Source organism: Colius striatus, chromosome 2 (assembly GCF_028858725.1).
Source record: "Colius striatus isolate bColStr4 chromosome 2, bColStr4.1.hap1, whole genome shotgun sequence".
Taxonomy (NCBI): domain Eukaryota; kingdom Metazoa; phylum Chordata; class Aves; order Coliiformes; family Coliidae; genus Colius; species Colius striatus.
Genome location: NC_084760.1, coordinates 93,071,015 through 93,093,477, shown reverse-complemented (window position 1 = coordinate 93,093,477; position 22,463 = coordinate 93,071,015). Strand labels below are relative to the sequence as shown.

At 44.3% G+C, this 22,463-nt stretch overlaps 2 protein-coding genes across 7 annotated transcripts in view; one reads left to right on the top strand and one right to left on the bottom strand.

Moving 5' to 3' along the window:
* Window positions 1-1,152, top strand: part of TMEM63A (transmembrane protein 63A) — a 34,306-nt gene extending 33,154 nt beyond the window's left edge. For all 3 annotated transcript variants that reach the window (XM_061991519.1, XM_061991517.1, XM_061991518.1), the window contains one exon: window positions 35-1,152. In XM_061991519.1, coding sequence (XP_061847503.1) covers window positions 35-205 — 171 coding nt within the window. In that variant the 3' untranslated portion in view covers window positions 206-1,152. The remainder of the gene's footprint in view (window positions 1-34) is intronic.
* Window positions 1,153-11,685: 10,533 nt separating this feature from the next.
* The window catches only part of EPHX1 (epoxide hydrolase 1), a 31,910-nt gene continuing 21,132 nt past the window's right edge, over window positions 11,686-22,463 (bottom strand). For all 4 annotated transcript variants that reach the window (XM_061991512.1, XM_061991510.1, XM_061991511.1 and 1 more), the window contains 7 exons: window positions 22,235-22,415; window positions 19,834-20,061; window positions 18,514-18,643; window positions 17,842-18,056; window positions 15,282-15,390; window positions 14,220-14,345; window positions 11,686-12,720 (listed from right to left, as the gene is read on the bottom strand). In XM_061991512.1, coding sequence (XP_061847496.1) covers window positions 12,495-12,720; window positions 14,220-14,345; window positions 15,282-15,390; window positions 17,842-18,056; window positions 18,514-18,643; window positions 19,834-20,061; window positions 22,235-22,415 — 1,215 coding nt within the window. In that variant the 3' untranslated portion in view covers window positions 11,686-12,494. The remainder of the gene's footprint in view (window positions 12,721-14,219; window positions 14,346-15,281; window positions 15,391-17,841; window positions 18,057-18,513; window positions 18,644-19,833; window positions 20,062-22,234; window positions 22,416-22,463) is intronic.

Here is a 22,463-nt window from a genome sequence, read left to right as displayed (position 1 = left end):
AGTATAGTAAAGTCCCTAACACTTGTGATTTCAGATGTACGTGCCCCGAGTTTTGCAGCCTCATTCCACAGAAAGGACGGTGCTTGCCCCTAAGGAGCAGCAGTCGTACGGCACCATGGACACCACAAGTTCCCAGGCAGAAGGAGCCCTCAGCTGCCCCGCCGGACCTGCAGTTACTGAGCAGGCGTCGGGAGGTTCGCTCTGAGCGCCAAGGACTGACACAAGGTGGAGCACTTTGCCCAGGTTTCGGAGAACTAATTTCCACTCCCCGACACCTACTAAGTATTCTGGTTTATTGGCATACTCCTGCCTACAGAAGAGGTACAGAAATAATTCATCGTGTGGTCTGCAGCTGTGCTGGGAGATGAAAAAGCAGATGCCTTGGGACTAATTGTTTTCCACAGTCTGCTTGGTTTGTGAAACAAACACGTTGAACGCAGAGATGCTGATCCTCAGGGACTTCACTTACACGATCTCATCACTTGCCTTATGAAGATAACTTATGCTGCATATAGATAACCGGTCACCAAAGCAGATGCAGCTGGTACAGCTGTCATTTATTTATTCAAAATAATTACTGCTTTTTTTAAAAAAAACAAAACCCAAACCAACCCCCAATAAGCCCCTTTAGTATTTATAAACCTCTTGGGATGTGTTAAATCCTGAGGCAATGGCACTTTTGATGAAAATGCTGTTGGTGTGGGTGCTGAGAAAGGTGTGTGGGAGTCTCTCCTCTTGTCACCCAAAGTGGTGTAGACCCTGTTACTTTTTTTTTTCCCCTGAAAAGAGATGAGGGAGTTACTGTGCACTCAGGTATTAAGGGTACCAAAGCAAAGACTGGTGTAAAAAAGGGAGTGATTTATGTGATACAATTGAAATGTGGTTTTTTTGGAGGGTGCTTAGGTTCACTGTTTTTAAGAGCCTTCCACAATGAAAGCTCACCTGCCAACAATTAAGGATGTAAGCATTTTATCTTTCTTTTAATCTTGGGTCAAAGGGACAGGTCTCTGGGTTCCCTCTATAGTGCCAATTACATGAGCTGCAAGATGCTAAGTTTTAAAAATATGTAGTAGGTGCCAATTCATTCCAAAGTGCATTGTGTCAAAGTGTAACCAAGGATCACAAAGCAATAAAACACTGATTTAGGAGAGATTTTGGGCTGTCTTGATTGCTTTTTTTTTTTCCATTTGTGCATTGAAACAGTTCTTTTGCTAGATGCCTCACAGCAGGATTAATGTCATGAACTGTTCATAGGAGCACTGTCACGAGGCTTAGAATGACACGATCGCCCATGAGACATTTGAACACTTTTAACTTTCTCTAAGGGATGGATCTTGGCAACCTTTGAGGAGGAGGTTTGGTCCCTCCCAAGCCCCTCTGTTTGCCTGCTCATCATTAAACTGTTGGTTCCTAAACTTGAGGGTGATCTCATTAATGTTTACAGATATGTAAAGGGCAGGTGTCAGGAGGATGGAGGCAGACTCTTCTCAGTGATGGCCAGTGACAGGACAAGGGGCAGTGGGCACAAGCTGGAACATAAGAGGTTCCAATGAAACACAAGGAAGAATTTCTTCACTGTGAGGGTGATGGAGCACTGGAACAGGCTGCACAGATGGGTTGCTTGAGTCTCCTCCTCTGGGCACATTCAAAACCCACCTGGATGAGTTCCTGTGTGACCTACTGTAGGTGGCCCTGCTCTGGCAGGGGGGGTTGGACTGGATGATCTTTCGAGGTGCCTTCCAACCCTTGAGATTCTGTGATTTTTTTTCTGTGAAGCAGCAACATCTTAAGACTGGAGTAGAATTTGTGCCATAAATATGTGTGTCAGTGTCTTGCAGGACTGCCTTCAGCCCCTTGAGACCAGTACTCTGGACAAATGCTGAAAAGGAGGCCTGCCCTGCTCCAAGCAGGACCCTGCAGAGCTCTGCTAGCCCCAATGACAAGCCCATCCTGTTGACTGAAGGCACATGTAACTCCTGGTTCTTAAAAGTCCAGTGAGGAGCTCTGCCTAGTGGAAGGGCAGGGATTTGTGTTAGACATCTTTATGCTGTCACTTCAGTGTTGCAGTTTAGTCAGAGGCTTGCCTACGTGGTGGGAAGGGTTTTGATTTTAGCAGTGGTGGTATGACTAGAGATGGAATGCACGCTGAATATCCTGGGGTATTTTAGCGATGTGGTCAGACCAAAGGTGGGGTGTCCCCTGCCACTGAAGATTGTATTCAAGAAAAAGGAAAACCAACAGATTCCTCATTTTAAACTTGTCTCTGAGTCTCTTGTTCAGATATGAGGACAGGAGGAGACAAAGCCTGTTGTAATAATTAGATCAGAAGCCTGTGATTGTTCTAACTCGTTGCTAGCTGCAGTACCCCACTTCATAGAGGTGGCTGCAGAAGCAGTGGACACTTATGTGTATATTAATTGAGGAATCAAATGATTCAGAGACCATGCTTGACCCGTTTACAGTGCTGGCACTGCAGGGTTTTTACCTGCTGTGGTATAGCTTACTTTTTTGAACAAGTGACTTTTGATATTTGCTGTGAGGTTCTCTATGTCATATCAAGGACAAAAACTGTTCTGGTGATTGGGTTTCCTTATGCTTGGAAGGCTGCTGAGCCTTGCTAATGAAGCTCCTATGGCTGGCACTGGTTCAGTACAGCCAGGGCCAGCTCTCCTGTGAACTTGAATAAACCCACCTCCAGTCGTGCTAACGTGCAGCATGTGGAAAACCTGCTAGGTAAGGGGAAATTGCATCTTGTTAAATAGTCACTGCTGGCATCTGAGGAACCAGTTCACGTGTTTGATGGGGAAACCACCTGCGTAATTCATTTACCACGTAGCAGCCGTTTTTGTTTGCCATTGTACTCCGCTGCAGTTAAAGAAGTGGCTGTTAAGATGTCAGGACATGCACTAGTTTGAGTAAAGGCTGGAATCACCTCTTAGTAAATTATCACCAGGTCTCTATGTACAGCAAGACACAAATTGAAGGCTGGTGAATCAGCTTTGCTGTGTTGTGCTTGCTTCCCTAGTATCTTTTGGGTCTCTCTGTGAGAGCTGGAAGTAATTAGGAAATGGCACTAGCTCTAATTCATTCCTTCATGCCGGTGAATATCTCTGAGAGGATAAAATTAGATCGGCAGGAGAAACTCTTTGCATTCCTTGCTGAGCCTCAGAGAAAAGCTGAGGGATGGAAGCCTCAACAAATGTGGATATTGGCTGCACTGTATTTGAGATTCGTCTTTAAAGCCATTGCACATTCTTTACTGTTCTTTTTATAAGTCTTTTGGCAGGAAGCCTAAGCAAATGGCCCAGCTGGAGTTAGTGCTTGTAGCTCCCAGAAGCCATATTTGTTGAGACCCAGCGCCTGCTGCTTGCCTTGCGTTGCTCAGTTGGAGCAGCTCCGCTCCTCCTGCGCCGTGCTCCCTGCCGGGCTCTGAGGTGGGCTGCGGCAGCCGCCACCAGCCCCGCTCCCGGGGAGTGGGGGAGCCCTGCAGCGGGAGGCGATTCTCTGGGACACAACCCAGGGGACGACCTCTGAAAAGTGGAGGAATGGAGCTTATTCTGTTTTGTACAATTCACTACATTTGTGCTGAGACTTGACCATAGATGGTTTTCTCCTGTAGCAAAGGAAATGCTCTACGGTATGCTGAGGCTTAAAAAAAGCCTTGACTTGTTTTAGACACACCTGTGCCAGTGAGAGCTTATTCTGTAGGTATCCCCTGAACTGGTTCACCTCCAGCCCTGTTGCAAGACCTCCTCCACACCCAAGGATTGCTACTTCTCATTTGCATTGGGTGCACACGTTCAGGCCTCGAGATCCTTTGGGCTTTTCCCATGGCCGAAGCCAAAAGCAGATCCCTGTGCTGGTTCAGTTTTTAAATGTTTCAGTGTAGCACCAGACCGTGTTCTTTCTGTCCCTTTAGGGAAGTTTTGTTCCCAGCTCAGCTTACCTGCAACGCAACTGGGAGTTTTGTCACTCTGTGATTTACAAAGAGTTCACTTATTAGTGTTTGTAAGCCTTTTATGCTTTTCAGAAGTGGACTTGCCCTAGAAACAGCAGACCATGGAGTTGTTCTCCTGGCTCTTGGTGAGCATGAGGTGAAAGGCCCAAGAAGAATGGGATCTTTTTCTGTCACTAACACAAACCCAGTTCATTGAGTACAAAACACACTTTATTGTCTCTAAGCTCCAACAATACAAGGAAATTTTAATTCCAAATGGTGGCCAGGGTCATAACTTTCAAAGAGGACCTGTGTCTTAACTTCTTAAAGTGATCCTGCAAATTCCTTCTGTGCCTCATCTAGACAAGACTGCCCGACTGATTCTGCTCATCACCTGTCTGTGACAGCTGCAAATGCCTGTTTCAGATATTTCAGAGGTACAGAAGTTGCTCCTTCTTTCTGAGGACAGCTGTCTAACAGATCAAAACAGAAAAAAATGATCAAAAGTGGAGATGCTGAAGATTAATGTCATTAGAATGGAGCAATTTTCCCTCTAAGGTTTGGGTTCTTGGGTTAACTCCTGGCCCTTGCTTTGTATCTGACATCCCCTTGCTTCAGCCTTGCATCTCAGCTGCAGCAAGTGCAACTTCCCTACTTTTCTGTGCTTAAACACAGAGCCCCTGGGTTATCTTCACTTGTCTTTTGTCTGCAGAGTCTGTGAGCATTTGTTGCTGGGAGAGAATGTCTACCACAATCAGCTGTCTTTCTGCTGCCTGTACCATAAGTAGTTTTTAGTTCTTTTGATGAAACAATGAACGTATTAACTGGCATAGGATGTGAGGCTGCTTCTCCCTACTCAGTGTGCCTCTGTTGCTACTCTCTTCCAACCAGGAGCCTGTAGTCACCGTTGCAGGGTGACTCTTGACTCCTGGTTGAAAGCAAACAATTGCTTTCCTGGAGAAGGCTTGTTTGTTCCCTTCCATGGCAGCTTACTTCCTGCCTTCCTGGGTGAGTTCTGCTGTAGCAGGTGTCTGATCTTGTCACTTTTGAATGGATTCTAAGTCCCACCTCAAGACCAACTTTTATGGATAGTGGAAAGGAATATTCTGGGTGTTAAGTAAGAATTGCACTAACTTAAATGTATTTCCAGCTTCAGTTCTGGATGGAGTTCACTAAAGTTCTGCCTTGGAATTGTCTACAGATACCAAGTTTGTGGTCCTCAGCAGGACAGAGCCTGCTGCCCTCGTTACTGTTTCTCTAAGATGTGATAAATGCACAATACATATAACACACATTTGGTGGTGTCATCTTAGAGCCTTAAACCACTTTTATCTTCAAGACTGAACTGATGACTGTGGTGAGATCTTGAAGGAAAACAGCCTCTTCTGAGAAGTCACAGGACAGCGGTTGCAAGATGTGATGTCTTTGAACACTCTGTACTAGATCTGTGCTCGATATTCAAGTGGGAATGGGTGGGACTGTAAATAACCAAGGAGAAGAGGGAAACTTTGGTTATCTGTTCTAGACTCAGTTGGTTAAGGGCTGGTTAATGGTTAACAGTTAATGAATAGTTAATGAAGACACTCTTATAAAAAGTGGTGTTTAAAAATAGAGTTCTAGTGTGCCTTCAGGTACTTTGAAATAAAATAGGAGCCAGAATTTGTTGCTGTCTCCTATCCTTACTGCTGTGAGGTTGTGAACCTCCAGTTTTTATGTGGTGACACAAAAAGGTGAGAGTCGGTGACTGCTTTTGGAAGGGATCTCTCTGCTCTGCTTCTCAGGTGTTTTATATTTGGAAAAAAAGTTTGCAGTACAGGATGAAGACTGAGAGCAGAGGGAATGTCAGAGAGATGTATTTTTGTACACAGCTTGCCTTCCTTTGCTATGAAAATCCTTCCTTGCATTTAGCAGTGGTCTATATTTGGCTTTTCAGATCGATTGTTCCAGCCTGCTCTCCAGAAATGAAAAACACCAAGTTGTATCTTTCAGGTGATGTTAAATGACAAAACTTATTTTCAGTTCTGTTTTTTTGTTCTTGAGGCAAATTATCAGTATTTTTTTTCACTCCATCTATAGACGTAGACAAATAAAACCAGCAGCTCCTTCCACAGAGGAAAATGGAAAAGGAAGTGAGTCAAAGAATGGGTAAGTACCGTGATTTGATTGCAGGCATTGGATTTTTTTATTACAAGGCTCTAGCTTTAGAAAATGGAGTAGGGTTTTCCTGTTCTTTTATATTTGACATCTGTAACTTCAAAATTGTTCCTAAAATAGGAAGAATTCCTTCTCTTCGGAGACCAGAAATCAGAATCTGAGGGGAAGGGGGAAAAATGAGAAATAAATCAGTTGTGCACCTTTGAAGAGGAACTATTTAAGCAATTATTTCTGTCATGTAGCTTCAAAAGGGAGAAAAAAAAATCATAGTGCTGACCTGTACTTGGCACTGCTGAGGCTGCACCTCAAATACTGTGTTCAGTTTTGGGCCCCTCACTACAAGACAGATGCTGAGGTGCTGGAATGTGTCCAGAGACAGGCAGAGAAACTGGTCAAGGGTCTAAAGAACAAGTCTGAGGAATGGCTGAGGGAGCTGGGGATGTTTAGTCTGGAGAAGAGGAGGCTGAGGGGGAGACATGATCGCTCCCTACAACTACCTGGAAGGAGGTTGTAGTGAGGTTGGCGTTGGTCTCTTCTCCCCAGTGATGAATGACAGGCCAAGAGGAAATGGCCTCAAGTTGTTCCAGGGGAGGCTTAGGTTGGATATTAGGAAGACCTTTTTTACTGAGAGGGTTATTAAGCATTGGAACAGGCTGCCCAAGGAGGTAGTAGAATCACCATCCCTGGAGATACTTAAAGATGCACAGCTGAGGTGCTGAGGGACATGGTTCAGTGATGGGCTTGGCAGTGTGAGGTTAGTGGTTGGACTCGATCTTAAAAATATTTTCTAACCACAACGATTCTGTGATTTTACTTAGGCTCAGCTGGAGCAGGGCTGCAGCCCCAGCTTATGAAATCACACTGAGGGAGGGAGGCCATAGAGTGGGAAGAATGTTGCCTGGGCTGGGCCTGTCCCTTCTGCCGAGGAAGGTGTTGATATCCACCACTAATATGAATACCTCAGGATAGGACCTATCCACATAGTCTTGTGCAATGGAGGGCTAGGAAAGAAGCAACAGGAAGCAGGTCGTGTTAAAAAGGGAGGATGGGGTGTTTGGCTGGAAGCCAGTATCTGCTTGAGAGGCAGAAACTGGTTCTGCATTGAACGTGGCATGGATACCAGTGAGGAGCAAGTCAGGGACTGGGAAGAATTTTGGAGCTGAGGGTGCAGTTTCCCTCTCTAGGGGTAGCCAGAGCCCGCTGCTCAGCCCTGGAGGCAGGAGGCTTTGCCAGCAGGACGCCAACCCCTTGCAGCTGCAGGGACAGGCAGCAAGAAGTGGTGTGTTTCCCTCCTTGTACCTCTCTGGTGCTCTTGAAACAGTCGTGGGCAGTCCTCTCATATTGTTAAGTTTGGCATGTTGGTATCTCAGACTAGGTAGCCAGGCAGTGGAGTGCAGTTTTGTCTTCTCACATCTCTGCTCACCTTTCCTCTGTCCTGTGCTCCCTCTGCACTGCTCAGCTGCAGCGGATGGAACCATTGCTGCCAAGGGGGCTTATCTTTCATTTAAGAAGATGGAAACTCATCTCTTAAATCTCATTTATCATTGGTCCCATCCTCAGAACTGCAGACACTTAAGTTATGAAATGCAGGGACAACACGAGTATCTGAACGTCTTAAACTCCAATCCGGAAGGTATGTTGAAGGCTGATGTTTGGACTACATCTAGCGAGGGGAAGGAGCTGTCACTCAGAGCAGATCTGTTTAGAAATACTGCTCTCCTGAAGACAACTGACAATTGTAATGGGGCTAATTCTTCTAGCAGCATTGGCATAACACCAACAGGGCTGTCTGGCACTGCACAGGATATTTCTTCCAGGGAAGAAAACTAATCCTAAGATGGTTTTAGCGTGAGCTATGTTCCTTCAAGTGCAATTACAGCAAGTAAAACAAGTGGCATCATTTCTCAGTGTTTTAAAATAAGCTACCCTGAAATCAATATGGATTTATTCCTTGTGTCTTCCCACAGTATCCAGAAGGATCTTTCCATTCCTCTCTCAGGCAAAAATATATCTTCCTTTGATGCATATTATGCATTGCACTTGCTGTAAAACAGAATGCACGTTTGATTGACTGTCTTGAAAGGCTTCATCCCTGCCCCCAGGCAGTGCCGCTGACTCAGTGCTGAGGAGTAGTGCCCCACATGGATCTGCCTCTGAGATGTTCCACTTAACAGATTCTGTTTTTCACTAAATGATGGTTTCACTTCCTTTTTTCGTTCGAAAGTGTGATTTCCAGTCATATTTTTTCATTCATAATCTGAGTACCGCTTGACTTCTTGTTAAATGAACATGAAGACTTGTTTAGTTGTGTAAGAAAGATGTGTCCAAAGGCTTGGGATCGTCAGGATTTTATGGTTTGTAGTTGGAATATCAGAAGTCAAATTAATTTGGGGTGGGAGTTAGTTTTACCAGGGGAGTATGAGAAGATGGAAGTGTGAGAACACCTTACTCGTGTTTTTCCATCCCAGAAGCAGACACTTTCCAAAGCACTTCAGTTTTGGAGCTGGGAGGAAGTTCTGTTTGTTTTTCTGTGGTTCTGAACATCTTCTCTTGATGGGCTGTAACTGGCTAATTAAAAAGCAGGGTTTAGGACAGCTACTTCTGGTTTCAGGGTGGGATAAATGCATGTTTTGGAGCAACCTAAGGAGGAAGGGCTTTTAGGCCAGCAAGTTTCTTTGAGCAGAGACTTTGAGGCAACTTTGGTCCAGAAATGGAAGCATCACCAAGAAATGCTGAATTCACCAAGAATGATGCTCAGAATGTTTTGAACATCAATGTGTCACCAGATGCTGGGTTCCCCTGAAGGCCATAGCTACTCCTTCAAAGAAAGAGCCACGTTCCCCAGAAACAGTTCCACCAGGCCCAGAGCAGCCCCTTTGGCAGTGTTAGAAGAAACTTACTGTCTGAATGGCAGGTGCTCAGGTGGCTCACTTAAAACAACAGAGCAGGGAGTCCTTCCTTCCTGCTTGTTACTGTTGCAATAATCTGATATGCAGTTACTTGCTAAGAGGAATGTTAAAACTATTTCTGATTACCTGTTGCACTGCTCCCTGTAGTACTGTACCAAACAGTTGCCCATTAGCCAATACCAGAGTGTATCAGAAGCGAGTCTGGATTCACTCAAGGTGGTTATCAAATCCAAATCTGGGGCTCGTGGGAGAGTTGCTCCCTGAAGGATGAATGCAGATGCTATGACTAGCCCACAAACACTTCATTAGCATGAAACCTTGCACTACAGGCAGTGGGACTGACTGCATTTTGCTAAAAACAGATGACTATTTTGAAAAGGGGGGAAGGGAATAGATGGCAAGCTTTACAGCTGGCACAGAGATGAACTTTATACTCTTTCACAGTGTCCTAGTGTCTCACTGAATCTTTGTATATAAGTGTGGATAAGTAGGTGATGAACAACAGCTGCTGCTGGCTGTGAGCTTAAGGTTGGAGAAGTGTGACACTGGAATTCAGAACAAACTTTGCTGTATAACAGGTGTTTAATGGTCATTGTTAAGCTTCTACAGTCTACAGACTCCTAGGTGCAGATTTTTTCTCTTTGGACAGTAGGTAAACAAACACATTTTTGTGCTGGATTTAGTGTTTTGGTGCCTATCTTCTATCCTCAGCAAAACTGACAGTGGGGACTTTGTGGTAAGCTGAAGTGCACTTACAGAATCATGGGATGGTAGGGGTTGGAAGAAGTTTTTAGAGATCATCTAGTCCAAACCCCTGCTCAAGCAGGTCCACCTACATCAAGTCACACACTAAGGGATCCAAGTGGGTTTTAAAAGCCTCCAGAGGAGGAGACTCTGCACCCTCCCTGGGCAGCCTGTGCCAGGGTTCCCTCACAGTAACCAAGTTTCTCCTCAAGTTCAAGTGGAACTTCCTGTGTTCTACCTTGTGCCATTGCCCCTTGTCCTGCCACTGGACACTATAGAAAAGAAACTGGCCTTCTTCTTTTGACACCTGTCCTCTAGGTATTTACAAGTGTTGATAAAGTCTCCTCTCAGTCTTTTCTTCTCCAGGCAACACAGCCTCAGGTCTCACAGCTTTTCCTCCTAAGAGTGATGTTCCAGTACTCTCATCATCTTGGTAGCCCTCCACTTACCTGGCATGCAGAGTGAGGCAAGGAAGTGCTTATTTATTGCCTATTCCTTGTCTCAGATTGCTTAGCACCGTAAGGCATATTTAATAGATGGAAAGGTTCTGTCCAGCTCTCGCTGGTGCCTGAGCCTGGATGAGCTGCTGTAATGCCAGATCACAAAACAGCGCTGTGATGGGCCTCCTTTCATTAATGCTGGGCCTCTTCAAGCAGGTCTGCTCCAGAAGGGAGAGAGAAAATGCTTTGAGCCTTCTGCTCGCATCTGAAAATGGGTTTGGCAGGTATCACATAGCAAATTTCCTTCCCACTTACTTTATCTGCCTTGCAGCTGAGCAGTCCCCAGGGAAGTATTTGGTGATATCAGTATATGGCAGTGCTCCCCAGCACCACAGCAGATGTCTGCATGTGCATTAAAGAGGAGAGAGGATGATCTCCAGCTCTGAAGTATAAGGCCACACAGGGGAGAGAAGTGAGGCAAAACCAGACAGCCAGAGATCAGGACCTGTGCAAGAGGCAGCACAGGGGTGCCTGTAACAGCTGTTGTTGTCAGAGGTGGGTGATTCTTCCTGAATAAGAAACTTTTTTTCCATGTGCTGCACCTGAAAGAAGTTGGGGGATGGTCTTCCCTGAGAAAAGGCTATTTTTAGACAAAGTGGAGGGTTCTGTATTCTTGTCTATTCAAAACAGTCTGGCCTGAAACATCTAATATTTTGAAAATGAGAGAACTTTTGACTAGTGAAAGCATTTCTGAGTAAAGGTAGGATTGGCACACACTATGGGCCTGGAAGCAGTGAGCTGCCAAAGCATTTAACTGCAGCTTGAAGGTCTAGGGCCACACTGCAGCCACCTCTTGTAGGGCAGCCCGAGCACTATTGTGCCTTCCTCTACCAGCACTTGGGGGCAGGAGCGTGGGAGGCAGAGGAAAGGGAGTGGGAGGTCTCACCTCTGCTCAGAAAACTGCTCCAGGCTGTTCCACAGCCCCCCTTGCCCTGCCATGGTACAGAGCAGGTGTGTTTGAGCACTAAGATTCAAACATGCCCAGCAGAAGTGTCGATTTGCCTTCTGTGAAACAACTGCCATCGTATTCTTGAGTTTAAAGCCCTGTGGGATGGAGCAGGGCTCTGTTGGACTGGCTCTTATTTCACAGCTTCCATTTCAATTAATATTGGGAAATAATACTAATCCATGCAAGTGTTACTGGTGGATTGTATTTCCCTGTGCTTGCAGGGGTAGGGAAGTCTAGCAGAAGTGACTGGAGAACAAAACCAGACTCAGAATCAGTCATCTGGATACAGTTTAAGAGTGTTTGAAGCTCAGCTGCATGCACTAGGGACTGTTGCTGGCAAAACCACACAGCCCTTCAAATTCAATTTTCTTTGAGCAGTTTGCCTTCAATCTGACCTCTGTAACAGATACAGAATCGATAGGTTCTGGTTTGACACTTCTCTTTGCTGTCACCAAGCAAAGCCTCAGTTGTTATTCAAAAACGTAATGCACATTTCTTTTCATGTTGAATTAACCACGTTTTTATTCCTTAGTGAGAGGTATTTACAGTACCCTGCAGAAGCAGTACAAAGCCACAGAGTCCTCAGCCTAGCCAGGGTTATGATTTTTGTTAGGAGACCAAATTCAGTGTGAGGGGAATTTGGGCCATAATTCCTCCTACCCAAGCCCTGCTCCTGCTCCGAGCTACAGGCCCCTGGGTGTGTCAGTGGCTCCTCATGTCTGGCTGTCCCAGCAGCCTGATGTGGGAGAGCTGAGGTTCCTCACAGCCAGGAAGCAGTTTAGCAGCCCAGGCTGAAGGAGAAAGGCAGCCAGCAGTATCCAGGTGGCTGGTTTGAAGGTGCTGTAGATGATGGATGCTGATTAACCCATGCACTCCTGCAAGTCAGGTCTTGCTGGGCTGCTCCCCATTCTTTATGTGAGGAACGTCGCACCAACTCAGGTCTTACTGCTGCTGTGACAAAAAGCTTTTCATTGGTTTCATTGGTATTAGTTGAAAGGTATTTTCTTCGGTTTCAAAGCGAGAATCAGGAATACTGCAGAACAGATTTCAGAAGACTGTGCTTGGGGGACAAGGTAACCAAGTAATCTTCATGCTACTTTTGTAGTCTAGTGGAGCAGAAAAACCAACCCAAAATCATGACCATATCTCACTGAAAGACATTGCCTCTTTCTCACCGTCCTCTCTCGCATCTGGTCAAGAATGAGATCTGATTACATGGACTACTACAGAGGAGGATTACAGTAGGGAGGCCTGTACATGTGCTAAGCTGTAAGTAATTACCCTGCTGCACGTTAGGAGAATTATTCTCCTTTCTTTCTCCAAAGTTGCCCTTTCTCTACTTTCCCAACAAACTGCAGAATGTCTTCAGCAAGAAGTTTGGGTTCCTCCAAAGCTGCGAAGTGGCCACCTCGAGGCATGAAATGGAAGGAGACTATGTTGGTATATTTCTTCTGGGCCCAAGCCCGGGGTGTGTGCATGATTTCATTAGGGAAGGAGGCAACACCAGTAGGTACTTGTACTGTGAGCCTGAGAGAGGAGAGAGAATCATTTTAATCTTTCAAACACTTTACTCTGCAAGAAATGCAAACTCCCAAGGAGAAGTTGTTCTTAAACAGTTGGGCACACTAGTGTTAGGCAAGTGAAATGTGACTTCCAGATCCTAACGATGAAAGCTAGACAACACTCCCATTCCTGGAAAAACATCTTTCTCTGCATATATGAGGGCTATTTTGCAAGGGATCCAGGGCAGGAGAGTTAGAAGCAGAGCGACAGAGAAGAGAGCCTGAGGAGGTGGTAGGTGTTAAGCATCCTCCTGCTGCATTTGGGGCTTGTGTATCACATGTTGAGCAGAAAGCACACAAGTTGACAAGAGCTGGAGGGACTTTTGCAGTGAAAAATACAATTAGAACATGTTGAGCCTGGCAGGTTGTCAGGGGAAGAATTATCTCGAACTGCTAGAAAGGGGAGGAATAATAGTAAATCTAGACTAGTTCATAGGCAACATTTCTGAACACAAGCCTTGACCCTTGCTTCTAACTGACAGGAACACACTCTACAGAACACTTTGCACTTTATTAAGTGTAGGGAAGACAGTGGATGTGAGAGGAAAGCGTCTTAGAAAGATGTTATAAACAGAGCAATATTTCCTAGGTTTAAATATCCTGTACACATAAGCTGCAGCATCAGAAGTGACAGACTTTAAATACAAAAATTGCTGGGCATGTAACCCCTGAATGCCTGGGAACAGAGTGCCTGATTTTACACAGGACTTGGAGACTCCTTCCTCTGGCCATGTAGAAGCTCATATAGCTCATCTCACGTAGGCAGAACCGGAGCAGGATACTGCCCACAGTGTAGCCACAACAGCTTCAGGAACTGAGTCAGCTTGCTGGGAGCATCATTTCACAGCTACATAAATACCACAACACTGAGCTATAGCTGCAAATATCTCAGGGCAGGTTCAAGCTTTCCCCAGTACTCAAGCTGACACAAGTATATACAACCGAGCTGAGGCCTTAAACGTCTGCACTGCAGGAACATCAGCCTTACTGACTTTCAAGTTATGCAGTTTGTCAGTATACTGCAGTTGTTTTCAAAGGCAGGACTTAGGCCTTGTGCTCTTCTGTGGAAATAGGCAAACTGTGTCCAGAAAAGTACTAGAACTATAATCCAAATAAACCGTAAACTAAACTGACTGCATGACTCAGTCACAGGCTAATTTAGTAACTGAAGTAAAATCTGGAAGTTCTTGCACCTGCTCTTCCCTCATTGCATGCACCATGAATGGGAGGTCCTCAAGCAGTGCCTCCTGTCAGATCTCCTTGCTGCTCGTTCAGGATTCTTACCTCATGACCACGTTTTCCAAGCAAAACATGGTACATCAACTAACAGACCTGTCAGTTAGCAGAGGAACGCTCTGCTACAGCCTTGTTTTTCTGCAGCCTTCAGAATTTTTGAGCAGCTCAAAGATAAACAACAGAAATTCATTTCAGGGCAAAGTACTTGAAGAAAAAACTCCCACTTACCTTTCATGTTTCTGTGTGCCTATCCCCTTTTGAAGGTTTTCTTTGTAGAAACGCATTGAGGAGACTATACAGCCTGACACCCAGTAGATCATGATATTGGTGAGCAGATCATCCAGGTTAAACTTCCTGCATAGGTAAGCCCAGAGATTGCTTAGTTAGAACTTAATATCATCTTGCATTGCTTTAGCAGGAACTTTACTTGGGTTGGGTTGTAAGACAAAAAGTGACAGGGATAAAAATAGTCAGTTTGATTAAGAGAAGAGTTGAGTGGTGAAATGTGCCGCTCCCTCTGCATCAGCAGCCAATTAAGCACATGAAAAACTTTCACATACAAACTAGGAAGTGATATTTTCACTTCTTCACAGAGGGCAGACTCCAACAAGCACCTTATTCTCCAGTATAGGTGTCTCTACTGTCCCTAGACCGGGAGGGTAGGAGCAGAAAAACACGTGGGACAGCTTGTGCCATTTATTATTCATCATTTGAAACGCTACCACGAGCCTTCCATGGAGCTCTTGCACCAATGTGTGCTGTAATCAGCGTGTGTTCCCTACCCAATTATTAGCTGTGTGCAATACAAACATTTAACTCACATCCATTGTCACCAGACTTCTTTGTAAGTTGCCCCTTTGGCTCCATATCCCTGACCAAGTACCTAAGCAATTTTCAAAGGGGACTTTGTGTCAGATTTCTGCTGCCATACTGATCAAGCTAAAGCAAATTAATAGGGAGTTAAGTATTAGTATTAGAGTGGATCATGAATTCTGCTTCCTGGCACCTTAATATAGGCTAAACTTTTGTTGTTCTGTCCTAATGAGATTCTTCTGCCTAGGTCAGGTTTTAATACCCAGAAGTTGAAGGGTGCATCTCTTTCTGGGAGATCAAAGAGGGAAGGGAGTACATCAGCCTTCATGGTCTGTTTGCTTCTTGGCATGCTATGGCACAGCCCTACACCGTTTGTGGCCACTACAGGCTTGCTACAAGGTGCCAGGCCATCAGTTCCTTCGCTGAAATGCCAGGCTTAGTCATCTCATCCAAAAGAGTGTAAGAAGCAGCACTTACCTCTCCAGTCCTCCATCCTCTAAACTGCGGAATTCCAGATCAGTCCATGTAGAAAACTTCTCCAAAATGTATGCAGCCAGTCCCACAGGAGAATCATTCAGCCCACAGCCTGGAAAGGAGAAATAAAACTTCACCTAGATGGCGATATCCAGCTACTGAACTCAGGATGTTACAGGAGCGGCCCATTATAACACGAGGGTGGTAACAGCATAAAGCTGTTCCAGCAGCTGAGTGCTCACATAAACAAATTCAATAGTAGAACAAGTTGGAGCCATTTATTGTTGAATCATAAACTAATAGCATCTGTAAACCAACAGGCTCCATGTTAGCTCACACTGTATGTTTTTGGAACCGATGGACCGGTATTGGATTGCTGATGGCTTTTTTTTTTCTTGTAAGCTAATAAGATGAAGTTCTATGTGCCAAGTAGGGTTGGCTTCCATTAATCTGGAAGTTGTCACGTATTAAATAGCATCACAGGGCCCAACCCCACATGCCTACACATGACCGGGAGAATTTGCACCAATCGTCTAACAGCAAAAACATTTCAAGGATTACTAGAAAGTCATTAAGAAAGGTCAAGGCTTTCTAAAAAGTCTGTCTTCTGCATTAGCAATAGCCAACTGCCCTCAAATAGAGCAAAGCTAAATGCACTTTTTATAGTTTGTTTTTCTTGGACAGAAACAAACCCACACCTGCACCTGGAACTTTGCTAATGCATCCTAGTGCTGTGAAACACAGGGACCATAAGCTCTCCTAACTGCTCAGCAAAACCTTACATAGAGCTTTTTCTGAGGAACAGCAATATAGTTGAAGATCCACTCATGCAACCCAACCTCCCTGAAAGACGCCTAACGTTACAGCTAGCACCATTTCATCAGTAATTACTATTTAAACGTGACAGTTGAGTTCCAGTTATCAAACAACTAATCCTGGTAATTGAAAGACAAAGTGTTTGAAAGAGTGCTATCAGGCACACCTTCCAGATCTGCAGAATTACACAAGCAATGCTCTGTTCTTGTGTGCTCACTGTGGACAGAGTATATTGGTATAGACATTGATCCTAATGGTACCTGGAATACAGGCACTGCCTATTTCAGTTGAAAATTAATCCAAACTCCATTCAGGGAATAAATGCAAAAGAATAAATGTAAACTCTGTGCAAGCTAGTCTGATCAAAAGCCATCTCTGGAACAATCAAGAGTATAGTAGTAGCAAGCATTGTGTACGTATATATATATATATATGTGTGCGAGTGTATGTGTATATATACAATGTCTACATATCTATATCTTAAGAGCCAGAGGCAACTGCCCTGCTAGGACAGCTTGCAAGGTAGCCCTGTACCACCAGAAGTCTGAGTAAGACTAGGGTAGGCTCCACAGCTGTTCTTCTTCCAGCAGACTTATGCTGCCTTCTTCTGAGTGTTTAATGGGTTCCCTCTGGGAACCTGCCACCTGCTGTGCTCTTCTCTTTTTTGTCCTCAGAATTGCATGAATGCTTCTGCTCCAGCTCCCAAAACATGAACTGGCTACTGGTGTCCAGTCTGCACAGTCCACACGTTACTAGTGGGGACAAGAATGAGCCAGAAAACCAGAGCAGAAGGAGCATGGCTGAGCATCTGTCAGCTACCAGCTTCTTCAGCTTTTCTTAAAGCACCAAAGGAATGAGAGTGATTTTTAGAAACCAAAACTCAAAGGAAGCAAAGTTATTTAAAGTCCACAAAATCATTTTTTGGCCCACATATTTTAAGAATACCTGCTTCTGTAGGTAAGCTTTATGGAAAACCTTTAAGAAATGGTTTCCTTAGCTATGTTTTTAAGAAAATCTGGGAGTGAATTGCTGTTGCAGTAAAATATATTCAGTATTCTTGACTCAGTTGTCCAATCCAGTTGCAAAAAGGATGTTTTTAAAATAGAAATACTTAATAATACTCAGATACTTCAAGTAGTTAAGAAATCTGACTGACTCATCTAGAAAGAACGTTCATAGGTACCCTACTTTTTTTTTCCCTTTGAAAGCCTGCAAGTGATTCAGAACAATGAGTGAAAATGAAATTTGATTTTACTTTTCAGGTATTACTTATCCCTATAAATAAGCTACATGGTGTGCTGAGACAGCTGAAAGCTTCTTGTAGTTTACACCACTTGAATGTGACCCAGTCCCTGTGAAGAAACTACCTTTTGCTCTCAGCGTAGCTGCGCTTCAATTTGAAAACTGTATTTGAAACTACAACTACAGTCCCTTGTGAGGGTAGAAGTGGGAAAGTATTGAAGTGGTTTATTTATGAAACATGAAAATTAGGTCAGTGGCACTTGAAGCATGCTCAGTTCCCACGTGCAGATTTATTGCTTCGGCAAGCTAAAGTGAGCGCAATGCTGCGTACCCACAGGTAACTTTTATCGACTTGGATACAGGAAAGGAGCTCACTGTTTGAAATCTCCAACTTTCTCACTTCAGTTTCCCTGACAAAATCTAATTTTCTGCCTGTTTGAAGCAGTACATTTTGTTTTGATGAAAGCACAACTAAGCCAAACGGAAAAAGTTGTCTTTGTTTTACCGGCAGTATCAGGCTTCGTAGCCTGTATGTGAGAGTAGCCAGACTCCAACAGGATCCTGTAGAGCCCTTTTTCCAGGAAGGGAAACATCCTCCTGACATCTTCATCCCGGAAGCCAAAGAGCCCTGGGAGGTAGCGGCCCAGCAGAACCGAGAGCAGGTGAGTGAACCCCATGTTCGTAACAAAGGCGAGATTTAAATGGAGACCTTTCATACGGCTGGAAACAGAAAGACAGAAAAAGCGCCCCCCAGAGTAACACACAGTAACACACAATTTGAAGTTGTTACATTTCAAATGTCATGAACAGAAATAGACATAGTCAAATTCCAACCTGCTAGTTACGCCATGACCTTAGCTCCACTTTGTGGTGTGGCCTCCCACACAAAAGTGACAAGTCAAGGGGGCAACTGTCAGTAATTAACACACACTCCTGGGCACCAAGACATAAATCCTCCTTTGTTACAAATACTTCTCTCACTCCAGACCTCAGTGCTTCTGCACAACTGTTTGAAGGAATGGTTATAAACTAAGGTATGTAGTTTTGGATCACTGCTTAACGCTGAAGAAAGAAACTGCACGGTGCTCGTACAAGGACTTGGACAGGAACCCTCAAGCGGGTAAGAAATAACTATTCAAAGAATAAATGAGCTTTGCATGCCACGAGGGGTACTCACTCAGGAGCTATCTGGGCCAGGTTGGTGCAGATGAGCCAGCCCCAGTCACCACCTTGTGCATAGAACTCGTTGAATCCCAGTCTGAGCATCAATTCATAAAAAATAGAAGCAGCACTTACAGAGTTAAAGCCTGCATTAAAGAAAGAGTGTTGCATTAATTCCAACTACACTTCTGACCATGCAGCATTTATTCTCTGCACACAGGCAATGACAAACAAGTTCCTAAAAATCTACAAGTCCACTTTTCCTTGACTGACCAACTGTATGGAAGCCCTTGTCACATCCTCCAGGCAAGGTCTAGAGAGCCAGCAGAAACGCAAGGAGAAAGCCCAGCCTTTCTTACAGACCAGCCTTCTCCTAACCTCACCACTGCCCATGCACTAGCACAACCGAGGGACTGCTGGACTCACCTCAAACTGTAGTCACGCTCTAGCTGAGCCCTGACAGAGGCACTGAGCATCACCCAGGGAAAGTGCTTCCATTTTGTCTACTCTGAGCACAGTCTTATCTTAATGACAGTTGAAAGCTTCAAGTTTCTAACTAGAAGTGCCCTACTCCACTAAATGCTGATGACATAAATCAAACCAGGGAAGGAGAGAAAAGCAAAACCAACCTTCCCTGCATCATTCACCTGCACACAGTACACTTGGTAGCACTTAAAATACTAATTGTTCCAATTTCTTGCAGTTTGTGTTTGTGTAACTTGGAGCACAAGCTGAGGCAGCAGGTATGTGGCTGCAATCTACCATGTAGATACATGAATGGATTTGTTTCAACTGTTGCTTCTCAGCTACCCATAGAATCATAGAATGGTAGGGGTTGGAAGGAACCTTTAGAGATCATCTCGTCCAACCCCCTTGCAGAAGCAGGTCCACCTAGATCAGGTCGCACAGGAACATGTCCAGGCAGGTCTTGAAGACCTCCAAGGAAGGAGACTCCACACCCACCCTGGGCAGCCTGTGCCAGGGCTCCCTCACCTGAACAGTAAATGTTGAATATGGATTCCAAACACCCAGAAGGAACAGTAACAAATGAAGTTTTTTTCTTCCTGCTCACCCCCACACAATTCATTGAGGCACACTTTCATGAGTAGTCACTTTGTGACTTTTTATAACCCTTTGAAAATTACTTACAACCATTCCTGAAACTAATTAATGGTGTAACTTCAAGTCACACTCTTACCTACCTCTTCTCACTACACACAGGAACTTTGTTTCTACACTAGGAAAACACGACCTTTCTGTTACTGTCCTGCCAACAGGAGCTGTCTCTCTGAGAGACTAAGACTGTGTTAGTTCAGTTTCTTTCCATACATCATACCTTCTTTGTGAGGTGCTTCTGAGAAACCATAGCCAGGGATAGATGGGCAAATGACTTCAAAAACATGTTCATCACCGAGGCCGTGGCTTGCAGGATCCGTCAGGAGAGGGATAATTTTGTAAAACTCGTAAAAGGAACCAGGCCAACCATGAACCATTAATAATGGCTTTGCAGCCTGGCCTTCAGGCAAACGAGGAGGCTTCACGTGAACAAAGTGGATATCGATGCCTGTAAAAATAAAACAAACAATTAACATGCCCAAACTTACCATGGCACTGAAACTAATCGCAGAACAGATTCCAAAGAAATCATTTCTCAAGTCCTTTTTTGGTGAGCGTGAAAACACACAGCACTATGAAAACACACAGCACTTCCCCTCATTCACTTATCCAAGCACCTTAAAGTACTTTATAATGGAGGTCAGCATGTTTGGTTTAAAATAAATTGGTAAATTGAGACATGGAAGTTCCCTAATGGTAACACAGTGACTCACACAGCTTAAAGGCAGAAGAGACGATTACATCATTTAGTCCATGAGCCCTTAAATTTTACCCAGATGTTCCTATATGGCACCAGACAGGCTTCAGCCAGCCACAAGTTTTTCTTCTTGAAAGGCACACAGTTGCGATGGGAAGGCCTCAAGAGACAGAAAATCTATCATAACTAGCAGCTCTTTTGGAGGATATTAATCCCTTTCCTTGGTTTGTGTGGGCCTTACTTTCCATTTGAATGTGTCTGCCTTCTGTCTTCAGACATTGATTCTAATGTCACAGCAAAAGCTGTGTAAGCAAAAGTAAGTGTTCCTTGTCTGTAGAGACCTCCTGTAATCTTAACCGCTGAAAAACCACTCATGATGAATCAAAGATTTGGAAAAAAAAAAGGCTAGTTAAAGTGTTTGGTTTTGTAGCTCTTTCTACCTTTTCTCCAAAGCTTTCAGTGTCTCTTTAAGTGACTAAACCAAAAGAGGAAAAGATGTTCTAATACCAGTCTCCTCACTATTTTAAAAAAAGGTAAAAATTGCAGTCCTGTTTCCTTTGGGATCCTTCCAATATGTAAGCAGTGGGCTTCACACAGCACTGCACTAGTTGCTCTGGGTGAAGTGCTGTTCCTCAAATCATTCAGGATTTTGCTTTCCAGGAAACAATAATTTGCTCTTACTAGAGCCCAAATGCTTCACTTCTTCATGTATTTGAGCACATTGTACTCATATCAATTCCAGCTGACCAGCAACCCCATCCTCTTTCACCAACTGAGATTTCCCCATCCTTGACAACTCTGTAGATTTTTGTATTCTCTGAAAAACTTCCAAGTGATGACAGAAGCTCAGAATCTAATACACAGCATGTTTGATCTTGTCTTTTCATGTCTCATCTTCATAACTATTCCTAACACTGACATTTCTCTTCCTGTGCTATGCATAGTGCATTGTCCTCAGCTTCTTTTCCCTTTCTTGTCTCAAGCAACACCTTTTTTTAAGGAAAGACATTTTGCTTTTATCTTTTTCAGCACTAGCCATACTATATACACTTAAATGAAATCTTTATGTTCTAACCAATAAGTATCAACCATTTGTTGTCCCAAATCCATTTAAAATATTATGGTGAACTGCCCCATTTGAAGTGACATAACAATTATGGGTGCAAGTAAAAACATAAAGGCATAATCTCATGCTTGAATTTTGCCATCACATGAGACAATTGCTGCACTCTAAATCTCCAACTGTACCCTCAAATAACCCAAGCACAATCCTAATTCAAGCATTGGCAATGCCTGGTTTGACCGAGCTCCAGCACTAGCAGACCTTTGCTGAATGGCCTCTTTCAAAAGGTACCTATGCTTTGAGGAAAAAGACAAACTCTTCACTCGCAGCACATCAATCCCCAGGGAAAGACATTCTGCTTTTCTAGGCACACAAATACTTGAAGTGGTGCAGCAGAGCTCGTCTGTGCTGCCAAGCAGGGACAGCCCGAGCAGCCAGCAGGCCCAGCTGAGGAAGGCTGCCAGACTGATGGCATCACCCTGACAGCAGCAGCTGGGCAACTAGATGGAGCAAGAAGAGGTGTCTGCGGGTATTTTTGCGTGATTGCACGCAAGTCAGGGAACATGTGGACATCTTAGGATCCACTTTCATTTCCAAATGCCTGTGTTCAGCTCCTGTTAACACCAGCTGACAACCCATCCATGCATAAGGGAATTCCATTTGTCATTCCTTGTTCTCAAGGCTTCGGTTATAATGAAGGAGTTTGGCACTAGCGCTGAAGCAGCAAGAATGATCCATGCCATGGCAGCCAGGGAGGGAAGGCCCACAAGACACAGCCACAGCATTCCTACCGCTGAGATCCCTTGCAGACACAATCACATATTAGCATTTGTTTATTTTTTAAGGGGAAAAGCCACACACCTTGAATCTTAGTTTTGAATTGTGGGTACTTGTTGAGGACTTCAACTTGTTTCTTCCAATTGAACTGGTTTTTCCAGTAGGAGACAACCTTCCTGAGATACACCGAGTTCACCCCATAATGGAAGCAACTGTTCTCCAGTGGCTCAGTGAATCGAGCCTGGTCAAGCCTCCTAAATAAGTCCTATAGGGAAAAAGAAAGAAGAGACGTAACAAACATTTAGGTCTGCTA